We start from the raw sequence: 16,712 nt of genomic DNA, 5'->3' as shown, positions 1-16,712 counted from the left end.
ATCCATGTTCTCATCAGCAGTTGGTAGTTTTCTGCATTTTTCCCAATATGGTGGTGGTGGTGAAATGATACTTTTAAATTTTGGGGGATTTGAACTGAATATTGAAGAATATAGAATTTGAATAGTGAACAAAGATGGAAAAAAAGAATAGTGAGCAATTATGGCTAGATGAAAAATGTTCATCTTGTAGCCAACAAAAACTCAGACTTTATTGTTATTATTTTTATTATTATTTCATTTACTTGTGAGGCAGAGAAAGAGAGAGAGCAAGCTCCCCCATCTACTTGTTCACTCACCAGTGCCTTCAATGGCTGGGACTGGGCCGGGGCTGGAATCAGGAGCTGGGAGCACAATATAGGTCTCCCACGTGGGTGGCAGGAACCCAATTACTTGAGCTGTCACTGCTGTCTCCTAGGATCTGCATTGGTGGCAAGCTGGAGTCAGGAGCTTAGAATCAAACTTAAGCTCTTTGATGTGGGCATGTTAACCACTAGGCACATGCCTCCTCCCTCAGACTTTCTTGACCATCATCCACTGTCAGGAATGTTTTATAACTCAGTACTTATATTTGAAATAAAAATAGGAAAGGATTTAGTCTTGTTACTTGTAGTATATTTTCTTGCATACTTAATAGAAATTGCTGGCATGATCATTGAAATTGACCAACTTATGGGTTGTGAGAGTAGTTCGAAAATCATCACTCAAGAATAAATACAATGAGGCCAACAGGTAAAGCTGAATCTTAGAAGGTGTTTAACATCATTCTAAGGGATTAGCTTTATCTCCTAGTTTTCATTTTTTTTAAAGATTTATTTATTATTTGAAAGAGTTACACAGAGAGGGGAGAGGGAGAGGGGTCTTTCATCTGCTAATTCACTCCCCAAATGACCTCATCGGCCAGAGCTGTGCAGAACTGAAGCCAGGAACCAGGAGCTTCTTTGGGATCTCCCACATGGGTGCAGGGGCGAAAAGACTTGGGACATTTTCTACTGCTTTCCCAGGCCATAGCAGAGAGCTGGATTGGAAGTGGAGCAGCCAGGACTTGAACCAGCGCCCATATGGGATGCCGGCACTGCAGGTAGTGGCTTTCCCTGCTACACCACAGTGCTGGCCTCTTAAACTTTTCTTTAACAGTAGAATACAGCCCTTGCTTGGCTTGACCTCTGTCTTGCCCCATAGGAGTGCTAATGAGAGTCAGTTTTTCTGGGACTTCAGCATTTTGGGAATAGTATGAAAACAGGCTTCTGGTGGTATGCTTTGTTTGGGTGGGGGTGTGGCAATTAGTCATAGACTTTTAAATATGGAACTAGTTATAAAAATTTGGAGGTGGGACATGCTTTTATAGTTGTTAAGATGCTACTTGGGATGCCTGCATCCCATTTTGGAGTTCCTGGTTAAAGTCTTGGTCCCTTCTAATTACATCTTCCTGCTAATGCACACCCTTGGAGGGCAGTAGATGGTGGCTCAAGTAGTCCCTGGTGCCCACATGGGAGACTCAGATTGAGCTGCTGGCTCCTGGCTTCCACTTGGCTCAGCCCCAGCTGTTGCTTGCTCTTGAGGGGTGAATCAGTGGATGGAAGATCTGTCCCTTTTTCCCCCTCCGTCTGCCTTTCAAATAAAATGAAGATAAAATTTAAAAAATAATTTGGAGGCAAGCTTTTGCATTAGAGCACATAAGAGATGATATGGTCAAGAACTCAAACAGTGACAGCATGAATGTAAAAGACAAAGATTAGAGTTTACAAGGGGGCTGGCGCTGTGGTGTAGCAGGTAAAGCTACTGCCTGCAGTGCCGACATCCTTTGGGTGCCAGTTCAAGTCCCAGCTGCTCCACTTTCCATCCAACTCTGTGCTATGGCCTGGGAAAGCAGTAGAAGATGGCCCAAGTGCTTGGGCCCCTGCACCCATGTGGGAGACTCCGAAGAAACTGGATTGGCTCAGCTGCAGCCATTGCGGCCATTTGGGTAGTGAACCACTAGATGGAAGACCTTTCTCTCTGTATCTCCCTTTGTCTGTAACCCTACCTCTCAAATCAATAAATCTTTAAAAAAGATTTTTTAAAAAAATTTATGGGCTTAATTGTTGGACCTCACCACTGGCTGGCTGTGAAGACTAAGTGTGAGGGATGAATTAAAGGAAATATCTTGGTTTATTCTGTTGACTTAAGTAAATGGTGCTATTAATAATTGATATATGGGACTCACAAGAGCATATTTAAAGGGGGATTATATGGTCAGGTTTAGATAATTTTGAGGCAAGGTACCCAAACTACCCATGGGTAAACGGAAAGGTAGGCATTTTAAAATTTGAGCCTGTAACTCCAGAGACATTTGGGCTGTCAGGATAGATTGCAAAGGTTCCAGGGCAAACTAGGTCAAGTACCTGAGTTGGGGAGCTAACTCAGAGAAAATGAAGTGAGAGCAGCTAAGAAAGCCAAAGATGGCACCTTGAGCAGTATCAGCAAACAAAGGAAGAGGTGAGCAGCTTAACAAGGGAATTGCAGAAATAAAGAACAGTGAGGAAAGTGAAGATGAGAGCCTTGGAGAAGGAGTAAGTGGATTGGAAGTGATCCAAGGTAAATAGCAAGTACATCTGAAGAAATCTTTAGGGCTCAGTGCATTAAGCCTGATCATGCTAGGTGAATACTTGACTTTCTAGCTGTTAATTAGGTGCACTAACAATTTTAAGGCAACTTGGAGTAATCTAGTATTCCATTAGTTAAGTGTGTATACTTTTAAGAGTGCTTAAATTATGCCTAGTAAGTTTACATACCAAATTGTCATTGTCCAAACAGTTTGTAGATTTCTTATGTGTTACATTTTAACAAGATTCCTTTCCTTTTTGAGCTTGCTTGGACATTAGAATTCAAAATTACAACATTCAGCTGGCAACTAAAAAAAAACTTTAGAAATTTGTAGTTGTAATAAATTCACTTTTGGTTAAGTAAAAATATGATAATTTAATAAAAATGATTTAGATCATTTAGAAAACAGCATAACTATCATATCTGACCTTAAACTGTGCTAAATCGGTCTAATTAGAATCTTCCTCTTCTTTTAAGCTGTGTTGTGTTTTAATATTGAAATGATTTTGGGAAAACTGTTGTTGGTTTTGGGGGATTTTGCAGGAGAAACTTTTGCTTAGAGTAAAATGTCTCTGTACAAATTGTAAATTCACCTACTTTTTTCCAAGTATCTACTGGTTAAAGAGTTAACAGAAGTTTTTAGGAAAAAAATATTAAGACTGTTACTAATCTTTAATAATGTATACCATTGCAGAATCAAGAATGCAGCTAAATTAATTTCTTTAATCTTTTTTTTTAACAAAAGTATTTATTTGAAAGGCAGAGTGATAGAGATGTATATTCCATCTGCTGGTTTGATTCCCCAGAAGCCCACGACAGCCACGGCTGGGTCAGGGTGGAGCCAGGAGCCACAAACTCCATATGTCTCTCCCATGTTGGTGGCATGTACTAAGTACTTGGGCATTGTCTGCTGCCTTCTGAAGTGTGTTAGTAGGAAGCTGGATCAGAAGTGGAGAAGCCAGGACTCCAACCAGCACTCTGATATGGGATGTGGGTATCCAAAGTAGTGTCTTGACTTACTGTACCAAAACGCCCACCTCTCTTTACCTTTTAATTGTAAGATACTTTCCATTACATCACATGTTCTTGTTTTTTATCTGATTAAAGTATGTTTTTAGATGTTCAAAGTCATGTTATTTTTGGGAGTGAGCATGAGATTTCCAACTTCTGCATGTTATTAAAAAAAAAAATGTAAGAGCATTTTGGCCTACTGGTTAAAAGTCCCGTATCCCACATTGGAGTGCTTGGATTTGATTCCTGGCTCTGGCGCCCAGCTCCAGCTTCCTGCCATTGCACACCTTGGGAGGCAGCAGGTGAAGGGTTAAATAATTGATTTGCCATCATCCATGTAGAAGACCTGGATTGCGTACCTGGCTGTGGGCTTTTGCAAGCATTTTGGTAGTGAGACAATGATTTGGTGAGCTGTCTGTCCCTGTCTATGCCTTTCTCATAAAAAAAAAAAAAAAAAGGCTTACCACATAGTAAGTTAAGACTTTCTAACTGATGCTCTTTATACAGTGCTTTTTAATTTCAAATAACTAAATAACTTTATCTGCCTAGTTTAGCCAGTCCTTGCTAATGGTTCTTAGTAGCCCAACCAACTAGAACTTTAAAGAAATAATGAATAACTTATGTTCTCTAAATGTATGTTGAGCATGAGTAGTAGAGTTCACGAGAAGAAATTTGAGGAGGAATAAGAATTTGACATTTCTCTTCCAATGTTAAGTATTGTGATACTAAATGAACTTTATATCTAAATTTAGAGTTTGAGGAACTTTAGTGTTGTTAATCATAGAAAATTTAGAGTTTTTTTTGTTAGTGTTCCAATACTTCTCCCTCCTTCCCCAATTCAAACCCCTTCACCATCTAAACAAAGTTCCCTAATCCTCACCTGCAGCATACCTTGATATTTTGGCACTTGCTGAAAACTGGAAAGTAAGCACAAACTTTGCTGAACCAACAGACCAGAATTTTTAGAGCTTATACAGTACAGTTTATGTCCATCATTCTTGGATACCTCTTTCATTTCATCTAACCCAAACATTTGAACATAACAATAAAAATCTGGACAGGGACTTGAAGTTCAAGTGTTTAGCTACTTTTTAGTTTTATTTATACCAGATTAGAAGCAGTTAATTTGATAGAATCATTCTAATGGACTTACTGTATAGTTGTCATCGTCCTTGAGAGTTCTTTGTGCCCTGTTATTTGGTTGAGTTCACGTATTTAAATGAACAGTACTAGCCTCTCAAATATTTTAATACATTTAATTTTTTAGAGCTCAATTTCTAGGTTTGTAAAATGTTCAGTACTAAGATGGTAGGATTAGTGAGGTAATTACTATAAGAAAATAATTGTTATTATGGTAACTAATCTGCCTCTGCTCAGTTATGACAGGCAAAGTTAGCCTGCTTTGCCAACTGTGGTCGCTTGATTGAGTTACCTTGTTCAGCATCTGGTTCTGCACTGTTGCTGCTTTTCTGAAACGTGCATGAATGAATCACTCAACACTTACCCAGTACCTGGAGATTTTTGTGGTGGACATGGTAAGATCACTGCTGTCTGGTACTTGTGTTCTAGCAAGGAGAAACAAGTAGATTAAAAAGGACCTGAGATGATTGTAGGTGTGTACATGCTATGAGGAAAGGAATAGGGTTGAGAGGGAGTGAAGTTGGTGGTGGTAGCTTTGTACTGTGTCAGCAGCACCAGCAGCAGTTGTGCAATTCTCACACCCCGCAGTGGGGAAGAGCCAGGCTTGGGCTGAGGGAGGGGAGAGCTTTCCAACAAGTTCAGAGGAAAGGCTCAGAATAGAATCACAAGACTGGAGTCAAGTGGAGAACATGGTTGGGGGCGGGGGGAGAAATGTGGTAGGAAAAGGGAGCACAAGTTAGATCACAAAGGCCTTGGAGAGTTGCTAGGGAGGTCATACTCTATTAAAACTGCGATTTGAAAGTTAGTTTCAAACAAATCTTTTAAAAAACAGCAACAACTGTGATTTGCGGAAAGTGTTGAGACTGAACAACAGTTATGCTGTCAGTCTTTTGGTTGTGGTATTGGGGAGTGGAGTCTAGGATTAGAGATTTGTGTAGTAGTCCAGGTGTGGGATTATGTGCGGTACTATGAAGAGGAGCGAAGCGCATGGGTCAGACCTGGAATTCAGTAATTGGATATGGGAATAAGGGGGAAGGAGGCATCAAGTATGACTTGGCTTGCAACACAGATGGGGAATCCCTGGGCTAGAGAATCAAGGATTAGATATCGAACGTGCCTGTTAGGTAGCCAACAAAGATACCAGATAGGTAATTGGGTAAATTCATTTTGAGCCCTAAATGTAGGTCAGGGTTGGGGATTCAGAATTATCAGCATGTAGCTCTCCTTTAAAGTTTGAAATTAGAGATTATGGAGGGAGAGAAGAAAAGCATTTTGATCCATATTCATTGAAATGTGGTTAGTGCAGTTTTAGTTAATCCATAACTAATTAATGGTGGTAATAACCTAAAAATGCTATATTCATCTGTAGATAGAAATTCTATTGTTTCTCAAACCTTATTTTTTATTAAAGCAGATGAAAGGTTATCTAATTATTACCATGGACACTGCCTCCCTTAAAAATGAGTCTTGATGTTGGTCTGCTCTAAATGAGATGAGGCTTTGGCTGGGCACTAACCTGTTGTGTAGGCTGACCTAGTATGTCATTGTTGGATACACCTGTTAATTTTCATAAGAGTCAAATGCTTCTTCAGCTGCTCTTTTGAGGAGTCTGTGTTTGCCAATAGATTATAAAGTGAGGACAACACTGTTTTAAAACTCTTCACCCAATATTCTTAGACAGAAGACTGGGAACACAAGTACTGAAATATTAACATTAATTATCTCTGGGTAATGAAATATATTTTAATTTTCCTTAAATATGTATCTTCATGTTATTAATATTTATAATCATTATCAAGGTAAAATACATATTAAAATGTTATCTAAATGCCTTTTACTTCATAATTTAATAAGCTTTTCACATTTTCTTTTGAAATGGTTTTAACTAAACAAATTGTGAGGTAGTAATACAAAGAGTTTTTACATACTTCTCTCTCCTTTCTCCTGTTAACATCTCATTATTAGCACATTTGTCACAGTAAATGAGCCACATCCAACTTCCTCTATTGTATTTTATCCAAACTCAATAAGAAATGATTTAAAACAATATATTTAAGATTGCATATTGGGCGCCGCGGCTCAATAGGCTAATCCTCCCCCTGCGGCGCTGGCACACTGGGTTCTAGTCCCGGTTGGGGCACTGGATTCTGTCCTGGTTGCCCCTCTTCCAGGCCAGCTCTCTGCTGTGGCCAGGGAGTGCAGTGGAGGATGGTCCAAGTGTTTGAGCCCTGCACCCCATGGGAGACCAGGAGAAGCACCTGGCTCCTGCCTTCGGATCAGCGCGGTGCGCCGGCTGCAGCGCTCTGGCCACGGCGGCCATTGGAGGGTGAACCAACGGCAAAGAAAGACCTTTCTCTCTGTCTCTCTCTCTCACTGTCCACTCTGCCTGTAAAAAAAAAAAAATGCATATGCATATTGGATAGGTACTTGAAAAATTGATTCCCTATCATTGAAAGGAAGGATACAAAGGAATTTGGAAGAATGAAGAAAATGTGCTTTTGAATTCTATTAGCATTCACTTTAGTAGACAGATTTCCTACTCTTTCAACATTTTACTTTATGAATTAATTAGAAGACATAATTTTAAAAGGAAAACATTAATGGCAAGGTAGTTACATTACTCCAATCAACTAGGAGAAGTAATTCCTGTAGGATACATGTCTGATATTTAAAAGTTATCCTTTCTTAGGGAGCTGAACAACCTTTTGTTTACATTGGGTAGGGTAAATTCCAAGTAGAGTTCATAAATCTGAACACAAGAGAGCAGCAAATCTAAGTGGAACAAAGGTCATCTAAGTACCTCTAAAAATATGCTTAAGGTATTCGTTTGCGATATATTAAAAGACATTAAAAATAAAAAACTGTTAAATGTTGAATTTAGATCCTACTGACTATGATTCAGAAAACAACACTATTTGGTATTAAACTGAAATTATGATTTTTCTGAAATCAGGCTTCTTAGTTCACTTTTAACTAGTAGGTTTCACAGGTGGTCATTAAAATGTGCCTTAAAAATGTTTTATTTGAGACTGGTGTTGTGGCGTAGAGGGTGAAGCCACCGCCTGCAATACCTGCATCCCATGGAGGTGCAGGTTTGAGAACCTGCTGCTCCACTTCCGATCCAGCTCCCTGCTAATGTACCTGGGATAATAGCAGAGGATGGCACAAGGGTTTGGGGCCCTGCACCCACATGGGAGATCTGGAAGAGGCTCCTGATTCCTGGCTTTGGTCTGGCCCAACCCTGGCCATTGTGGCCATTTGGGGGGGTGAAACAGCAGATGGAAGATCTCTCTCTCTCTATCTCTTCCTCTCCCTATGTAGCTCTTTTAAATAAATGGATGAAACTAAAAAAAAAAAAAAAAAAAAAAAAAAAAAAAAAATTTGGGGGCTGGCGCTGTAGCATAGCAGATTAAAGCCCTGGCCTAGCAACACTGGCATCCCATATTGGTGCTGGTGTGAGTCCTGGCTGCTCCAGTTCTGATCCAGCTCTCTGCTGTGGCCTGAGAAAGCAGTAGAAGATGGCCCAAGTCCTTGGGTTCCTGCACCCGCGTGGGAGACCAGGAAGAAGCTCCTGGCTTTGGATAGGTTCAGTTCCGGCTGTTATAGCCATTTGGGGAGTGAACCAGTGGGTGGAAGACCTATCTCTTTCTCGGTATCCACCTCTCTCTAACTCTGTCTTTCAGATAAATAAAATAAATCTTCAAAAAAAGTTTCATTTTATAAATAGCTTTTTAAAGGCTTGACTTTATAACATCATATGTATCAATAGTAAAACATTTCTTTTTATTTTAGCTTGCACTGAAAGGCTCCAGCTACAGTGGACTGCTTGAACGACATCATATTCACACCAAAAATGTAGAGCATATTATAGATAGTTTACGGTAAGTCTACGGATGAGGTCTTGACTAGGATTGTATATTTAGGACTTCCATTTTTTACTTGTATTGGCAGATAAAGTTTAGGTTTTAAATAAAGATTGTTATGAGACCATTTTACAAAAAGCATATCAAAATTAATGGACCTGACCTTACAGATTTCTAAGGAGATTTTTGTTGTTCTCCAGAAAATTTCATGGATGTTTTCAGTTATTATTTGGTCAGCCAGAGAACTACCTTTGTTGTAGAGTTAATTCAGTACACAGTAGGCTTCAATGTGCAGTGTTTCATTTCTCAGAAAGGTGGATTGTATGGGTGTACTTTACTTTTTGAGTGACTAAATTGTAGAAATTTCAGTTAATTTTGGGCTTAGTGCAGTAGGAATAAACATGTACACAAGAGAATCATTATGAGAAAATGTAGATTACAAAGTATTTTAGTCTGGCACTCAACAAATATTAAGTTTAAAATAACAATAGTTTTAAAACAAAACTTGTCTAAGTATTAGTCTTCTGGGCCATTACTGTATTAACTTTAATATTACAAGAAGTGAAGGTAATAAAATTATAGCTATATATATAACTATATATTGCTATTTGTCAGTGATTAGAAAATGTTTTTAAAGCACATGGAGATGATAATTCCTTTGAATTTATTCCTTTGCTTCTTGACTTCTCTTAGCTAATTGGCTATTAAGTGTAAATGAAGCTAACTATACAAATTTGTTTATAAGACAGATTTATTTTATATTTATACATCCATTGTAATAATCTGCCTCTCAGAAAATAATACTCCTATTATAGATGTTATTAATGAATTTTATGTAACTTTTGCTTTTTTCTCTTAGGAATGAGGGAATTGAGGTTCGTCTGGTCAAGAGGAGAGAATACGATGAAGAGACTGTTCGATGGGCTGACGCTGTCATAGCTGCAGGAGGTAATAGAGTTATGAGAGTATTCTTTAATATACATTATTTCCAAATATCCTGGGGTCTAGCTGTATTAAAGCCTTCTGAGTCCTACCATAAGACAAATTTTTAGATTAGGTTTAAGAGATCTTTTTCTAAAAAAATATTTATTTACTTTGCAGGCAGAGCAAGAGATAATATGGATATCCACTGGTCCTCTCCCTAAATAACTGCAACAGCTAGGGAGTGAGAAAATGACAGTGGTACCTATTAGCGTGGCCCATGGCAAAAAGAGTCCTCTTCCCCGCTCTCCACCTCTTTTTATCTGGTAGGGGTGTTACCCCAATTGAATGTACAAACCAGATGGGATCCTAGAATGTGTCCTACTCCCAGGTGAGACAAGTTCATCCTGGGAAGGTAGGTGTATCAAGGCCACAGTTTAAGGACAAAGTTACTTTGCAGGGGTACAAGAATTCCAGCTCACCTAAATTTTAAATGCCTAGTTACACCATGTCAGGATTATGTAAATTCCGTTCTTGTTTGGCCCCAATGTTTGCTTATGTTTTTCCTGAATTTTAATGTGCTCTTTCTAAAACTTTAAATCGACAGAGCTGTTGGTGGAAAAATCTAAAGTTAGACATTTTGGGGGTATGTTCTCATTAAAATGAGTGAATTTGGAGTAGTGTTATGGGAAAAGGAAAGAGAATTGACTAATGGACGTTTTGGGATTAGAGCAGTGGTTCCTAAGAAGGGGAACACTTCTGGCATCTAGTGGGTAGTGATCAGGGATGCTACTTCACATTCTATAGCACACAAGGAAGCCCCTCACAGCAAAGAATTATTCTAAAATGTTTATCTTAAAAATTTAGGGGCAGTGTCATGGTGCAACAGGTTAAGCCACTATTTGCAGTGCTGGGATCCCATATCTGAACTCCAGTTTAAGTCCTAGCTGCTCTGCTTCTTATCCAGCTCCCTGTTAATGTGTCTGAGAAGGGAGCAGAAGATGGCTGTAGTGCTTGGGCTCCTGCCACCCTTTTGGAAACCTGAAGAGTTCCAGACCCTTGGTTTCAGCCTGGCCCAAGCCCCAACCATTACAGCCATTTGGGTACTGAACTAATGGGTGAAAGATTGATCTCTCTCTTTCTCTGTCTCTTTGTTTTTGTCACTCTGCCTTTTAAATAAATAAAAAGAAATCTTTAAAAGAAATCAAGATTTTATTTAAAATTTGTTAAATTCCTGGATTTTAGCAGTAGACATGATTTGAGGGTACTTGAAAAAGCTTGTGAAAAAATGGAATTAAAATATGTTTATTTTGTTGCCTCAGAATTTTGAAATCTGCTTGTAGTGGAAATCTTCAAAAAGTTCATGGAAAATATGTATTATGAAAAAGCTGTGCATAGAATTAAAAAGCTTTTTGTGTCAGAATAAACTTACCTTTTAATTCTGTTCTCCATGAATTTTTTGAAGTACTCTGATGCAGAAGTCCAGATGGTAGAAAAGAAGTAGAGTATGGAGCCAGCGGGTTAAAGCCCTGGCCTGAAGCACCGGCATCCCATATGGGCGCCGGTTCAAGTCCTGGCTGCTCCTCTTCCTATCTAGCTCTCTCTTATGGCCTAGGATAGCAGTAGAAGATGGCCCAAGTGCTTGGGCCCCTGCACCCACATGGGAGACGCGGAAGAAGCTCCTGGCTTCGGATTGGCATAGCTCCAGTCGTTGCAGCCACTTGGGGAGTGAACCATCGGATTGAAGACCTCTCTCTCTGTCTCTACCTCTCTCTGTAATTCTTTCAAATAAATAAAATAAACGTTTAAAAAAAAAAAGAGAGAAGAAGTGGAGTGGTCTGTGGCTGGTCAACAGTGTAGGATGTAATTGTTACAACAAAAGTAATTGTTTTTGGGGCCGGCACTGTGGGGTAGTGGGTAAAGCGGCTGCCTGCAGTGCTGACGTGTTGGGCGCCGGTTCGTATCCCAGCTGCTCCACTTCTGATCCAGCTCTCTGCTGTGGCCTGGGAAAGCAGTAGAAGATGGCCCAAGTCCTTGGGCCCCTGCGCCCACGTGGGAGACCCAGAAGAAGCTCCTGGCTCCTGGCTTCGGATCTGCGCAACTCCGGCTGTTGCGGCTAGTTGGGGAGTGAACTATCGGATGGAAAACCTCTTTATATCTCTCTCTGCCTCTCTTTCTCTCTCTCTGTAACTGACTTTCAAATAAATAAATCTTTTTTTTTTTTTTAAAGAAAGTAATTGTTTTCAAAATGTTGTAAAAAACTTGTTTATAACTCTAGTTGTCTTATCTTTTTTGTCTTTTGTCCTTTAGGTGATGGCACAATGCTTCTAGCAGCAAGTAAAGTCTTGGACAGACTTAAACCAGTGATAGGGGTAAACACTGATCCAGAACGGTAAGGAAGAATGTTTCTGATTGGTTGGTTTGTGTTTATTTTGGCAGATTATAAATACAAACATTTCTGCTTCACTTTGTGTTATATCTACTTGATACAAATCTTAAAATAGGGAAACTCTTCTTTATTTCCTCTATTACAGTCACATTGCTGGACCCTTTTGCAACAGGGACTTCAGTACATGTTTCAAGTGGAGGTACCCTTGTTCCTAGCTACCAGTAGAATCGTGTTTCAAAAACATTTAAGTGATGGAATTTAGGCATGTAGGTGTTGTTTTCAAGGATAGTTCTAGTTTTTAGCTCAGGCATAAAATATACATGCATCTAGCTGGCATTGGTGATAGGATATTATGTTACAGGATGGACCACTCCTCAGATTTGAGTATAGGCAGTTTGGAAGTAGGATCTGTGGCAGAAAAGACCTGAGCCCTTGACCTGGTAAGTGTTGGGACCTTTGGTATTGCTTGAGTGTTGAGTTAATGTTCTTTCTTTGCTTTTCCTTATAGTTTTCATTTATATTCTGGTTATTGCCTCTACTTATTTTCTTGGTGACTTCATTGACTTAGTAGATTTCTCCCAATACTATTACTTTTTTTTTATTCCCTAGCTTCACTGATTACTTATTCTCATTCTGTCCTAGTCACACATAGCTGTGTTTATACCTAGACTGATCCACACATAGCTGTGTTTATACCTAGACTGATCATCAGGAATTTCCCCATCTTATACAGTCCTGATTCCACTCTGATCAAAGCCTCCTGCCTTAACAACCTTTATCTCTCATCCCACTAAATTAATTCTTTAAGTATTTTGATCCCCTCTGTTTTCTTTGTTTAATTCTCCTTCACCTCATTTACTTTCTTGATAGTTTTTAAAATATTTTTAATCATTATCTTCCCATTCGATCCAAATCAGTCTGATCATCATCCTTTCCACTCCAGCTACCAAGGTCATCTGGGAAAAAAAGTCATAGAAACTTGGATGTGGTGGCACTTCTCCTACACTTAGAACTGGACCCAAAAGCCTTCTGCGTAGCCCTAGTCATCTCTCATTACCATTCTATGTGGTGGCTACTTCAGGAGTGGCTGTTCGGCTTCATTATACTCCTTGCTTCTCCTGTTATTTTTTGTCAGTAGATCCTCTAAATCTCTATGGCTACTTCTTTGTCTTTATCTCTTTGAAGAATCAATCTATCTATCTTCCTTCCTTCCTTCCTTCCTTCCTTCCTTCCTTCCCTCCCTCCCTCCCTCCCTCCCTCCCTCCTTTCTTTCTTTCTCTCTCTCTCTCTCTCTCTCTCTCTCTCTCTCTCTCTCTTTCTTTCTTTCTTTCTTTCTTTCTTTCTTTCTTTCTTTCTGTCACTGCTTGTTTAAACTACTGGTATTTTCTTTTCTTTTTTTAAAGATTTATTTATTTATTTGGAATTCAGAGTTACACAGAGAAAGAAGGAGAGGCAAAGAGAGAGAGGTCTTCTATCCTCTGGTTCACTCCCCAGATGGCTGCAACAGCCGGTGCTGTGCCGATCCAAAGCCAGGAGCCGCCTTCGTGTCTCCCACATGGGTGCAGAGACCCAAGGACTTGGGCCACCCTCTACTGCTTTCCCAGGCCATAGCAGAGAGCTGGATCAGAAGTGGAGCAGCCGGGACTCGAACTGGCGCCCATATGGGATGCCGGCACTGCAGACGGCAGTTTAACCTGCTATGCCACAGAGCTGGCCCCACTACTGGTATTTTCAAATATTGTGCTCTAGGTCGTCTTTTTTTTCTCCTTCATTCACTTTACTGTTTCAATAATAGATTAACACCTGTGCCTTTAATTCAGATCCTGGTGACTCACAGATCTTATCTAACACCAAACTTGATCATTGTCTTCCCTACTATGGCCAGTGTGATCTTTTTATAAAAGTTTGATATTATGTGACTTCTTTGCTGAGGGCATTATAGTGGTTCTCCCTCTAACTCAGAATAAGATCTAATCCTTTTCTGTATCTGGGGTGACCAGCTTCTCCTGGTTTGCCTGAGATTTTCCCAGTTTTAGGCCTAGAAGTGTTGTGTTCCATGAAATCGTCAGTCCAAGGAACAACTGATCAACTTAACTATGGCACAAGGCTTTATATTATCTGGCCTCTGTCTATTCCCTATCCTTATTCCTGGCTGTTTTCCCCTTTCCTCATACAGTTGTACCACACTGGCCTGTAGTTGGATGTTATCTAGTGCTATTAAAAATGTGACATCTTTACTAGCCTACAGATGGGCCTCTTCCCTTTCTTATCAACCATCGTTCTTGAATGAAATCATCACCTGTGCTGAAGAGGTGACTAATTCTCCCTCACCCCATCATCACATTGGTCCTGAGTTCTAGGATACCAACTTTGAGTCCATCTCTTGCCAGCTTCACTATCACTCAGCCTTTCATTATTTTTTAATTACTGCAGTAGCTTTCAATCTCTCCCTTTTTAACCCATCCTTTACACTGTGTCTTCTTCAACTCATTGTATCCGCCCCTTAATTAAAATCTTTAGGGTTTCCCTATGGTTTTCAAGTTACACTGCAAATTCCTTAGCATAACAGATAACCATCCATTGTCTCTGCTTTTCTAGTTTCATCTATCTTCATAAACTTACAGGTTTATACATTGTTCAGGGTAATCCTTCCTAAAGGCTGCTCGTAAGTGCAAATTGTAACTGTATGAGCATCTACTAACATACATGCTAGATGCTCGCATGGGGATGCTTTTGCTCTTTGGAGGAGCTTTGTTGATGTATAAGATAGTGTATGATATGAAAGAGTAAGTGAAAGTTATCAAGATGGCACATTTTTTTTTCATGCCTTTGTATATGCTTTTGCCAAGAATACCCTTAACAGCATTTAGTTCTTGTTTATCCAAGACTTTTGGTTCCTTTCCTGGGCTCTGACAACACTTTTCCTGTAAAGAAAGCATTTATATTATTTTCTGCTTGTTTGTCTCTTCTCTTAGATTATAAATTCCTTGAATGTAGAACCTTGTATTTTGTCACTATCATAGTTTTTGTTTTTTCTTAAAGCTTATTTATTTGAAAGGCAGAGTTACAGAGAGAGGGAGAGACAAAGAAAGAGAGATCTTCCACCCACTGGTTCACTCCCCAAATGGCCATGGCATCTGGGCTGGGCCAGGCCAAAGTCAGGAGTCAGGAGCTGCTTCTTGGTCTCCCACATGGGTGCAGGGACCCAAGTACTTGGGTCATTTTCTGGTGCTTTTCCAGGTGGTTTAGCAGGGAGCTGGTTGGGAAGTGGAGCAGCCAGGACTCAAACCGGTACCTATATGGGATGCTGGCATTGCAGGTGGTGGCTTAACCCACCATGCCACAGTGCCAGTCCCCACTATCATTCATAGCTGGTAGGCAATAAGCAGTTGAAAAAAGAATGATTAATTAAATGACCTTGGGGGCAGGTCTAGGATTCCAATGTAGCTGAGTAAATATTCCCTGAACATGAATAATTTGAGATCATTCATTCAGTGATTGGCTTTGGATTGCCTTCAGTATTGATGAATATGGATGGGCTTAGAACTTCTTAATAGCATATTTTTATGTCATTAAGATATTCTTAACTTAAGTAATTATATTTTATACACGTTATTCAACTTATATTTTCCTTTAAAAAACAACTAGGTCAGTATGATTCTCTAATTCTCTCCAACCGTTAGTTGGTTGCCTGTATCCCTAACTGATAGCTGACTATAACCTCATCAGAGACCTTTCTCTACAGCATTCTAGACTTGCAGGTATCTTTGTATCAAATAACTGGTGATAGCTTTACATACTTAACACTGTGTTAAATATTAGTGAGTATATAAATTAAAAACTTAGGCCCTGCCCTTTCTTAACCTCAGTCTTGACCCTCTCAGATAAAGAAATTGACTATTCATAACTTTGTAAAAACTTTTTTCTCTACTCTTCACACTTACATCAGCTAATTTATATTTATTATTAGGAATTTATTTGCCAAGAGTCCAGCCTTACCTATTTCTTCAAGAATGAAGTATCAAACAAATGGTGATGATTGAATTTCTGGACACCATGTTGTTATCTTCCTATAGCAGCCCATAGGCAATCTGACTAACTTGTAGTTTGCAGTTACTTGTTTTACTTTGTCTTTGACATCAAGCTATGAACTACTTTGAATAAATGAAGCACTATAGTGAGTTAAGCTTTCTCAGTTCTCTTCTAGACTCTCAGGATATCTTAAATGATGTTAGAAAAGGATTATGATTCAAAACACTGACATAATTTGAGTCCTTAAAATAAGGAATGTCTTTGGTGGTTTTTGTCACAGTTTTTGAGATGAGGAATCTTAAAGTGACTTGCCCAGAGTTAATAGTTGAGTAATTTAAAGGTAAAATACAAGCAACACTGTAACATTAGGTTACTTTACAGGTCATCCATCAGTGACAGATTTCCTATTATTTGTAGATCTACTATAATGTGGGAACTTGAATATTATTGTGTGTTATAACATTAAAACTGGATGTAGACTACTATTTCTATTTGGTATTTTTTGTTCATGTTGAAAATAAAGTCAGTTTTCTAGAAACATGAAATAAAATCTAGAAACTTTCAGAATTTCATCTCATGTTTGTAGTTTGATAATTAACAAATTTTTTTTTCTCATTTCTTTTTCTTCTTTTCCTTACACCACCCCCAAAATGTCTTTTACAATAAAGGTCTGAGGGTCATTTATGCCTGCCTGTTCGATACACACATTCCTTCCCAGAAGCCTTGCAGAAGTTCTCTCGCGGTGAGTTCAGGTAGGAATTTCTTACTGTTAT

At 39.2% G+C, this 16,712-nt stretch overlaps 1 protein-coding gene across 9 annotated transcripts in view; it reads left to right on the top strand.

Moving 5' to 3' along the window:
- The window catches only part of NADK2 (NAD kinase 2, mitochondrial), an 84,948-nt gene that overhangs the window by 8,168 nt on the left and 60,068 nt on the right, over positions 1-16,712 (top strand). For all 9 annotated transcript variants that reach the window (XM_089312727.1, XM_089312726.1, XM_089312725.1 and 6 more), the window contains 4 exons: positions 8,527-8,615; positions 9,457-9,545; positions 11,829-11,910; positions 16,608-16,691. In XM_089312727.1, coding sequence (XP_089168853.1) covers positions 11,840-11,910; positions 16,608-16,691 — 155 coding nt within the window. In that variant the 5' untranslated portion in view covers positions 8,527-8,615; positions 9,457-9,545; positions 11,829-11,839. Of the gene's footprint in view, positions 1-8,526; positions 8,616-9,456; positions 9,546-11,828; positions 11,911-16,607; positions 16,692-16,712 lie in introns of those variants that run through there.

This window comes from Oryctolagus cuniculus, chromosome 14 (assembly GCF_051225735.1).
Source record: "Oryctolagus cuniculus isolate XC-2025 breed Fujian yellow rabbit chromosome 14, ASM5122573v1, whole genome shotgun sequence".
Lineage (NCBI taxonomy): Eukaryota > Metazoa > Chordata > Mammalia > Lagomorpha > Leporidae > Oryctolagus > Oryctolagus cuniculus.
Note: the sequence above shows the minus strand (reverse complement) of the source record. Positions and strands in the feature narration are given on the sequence as shown.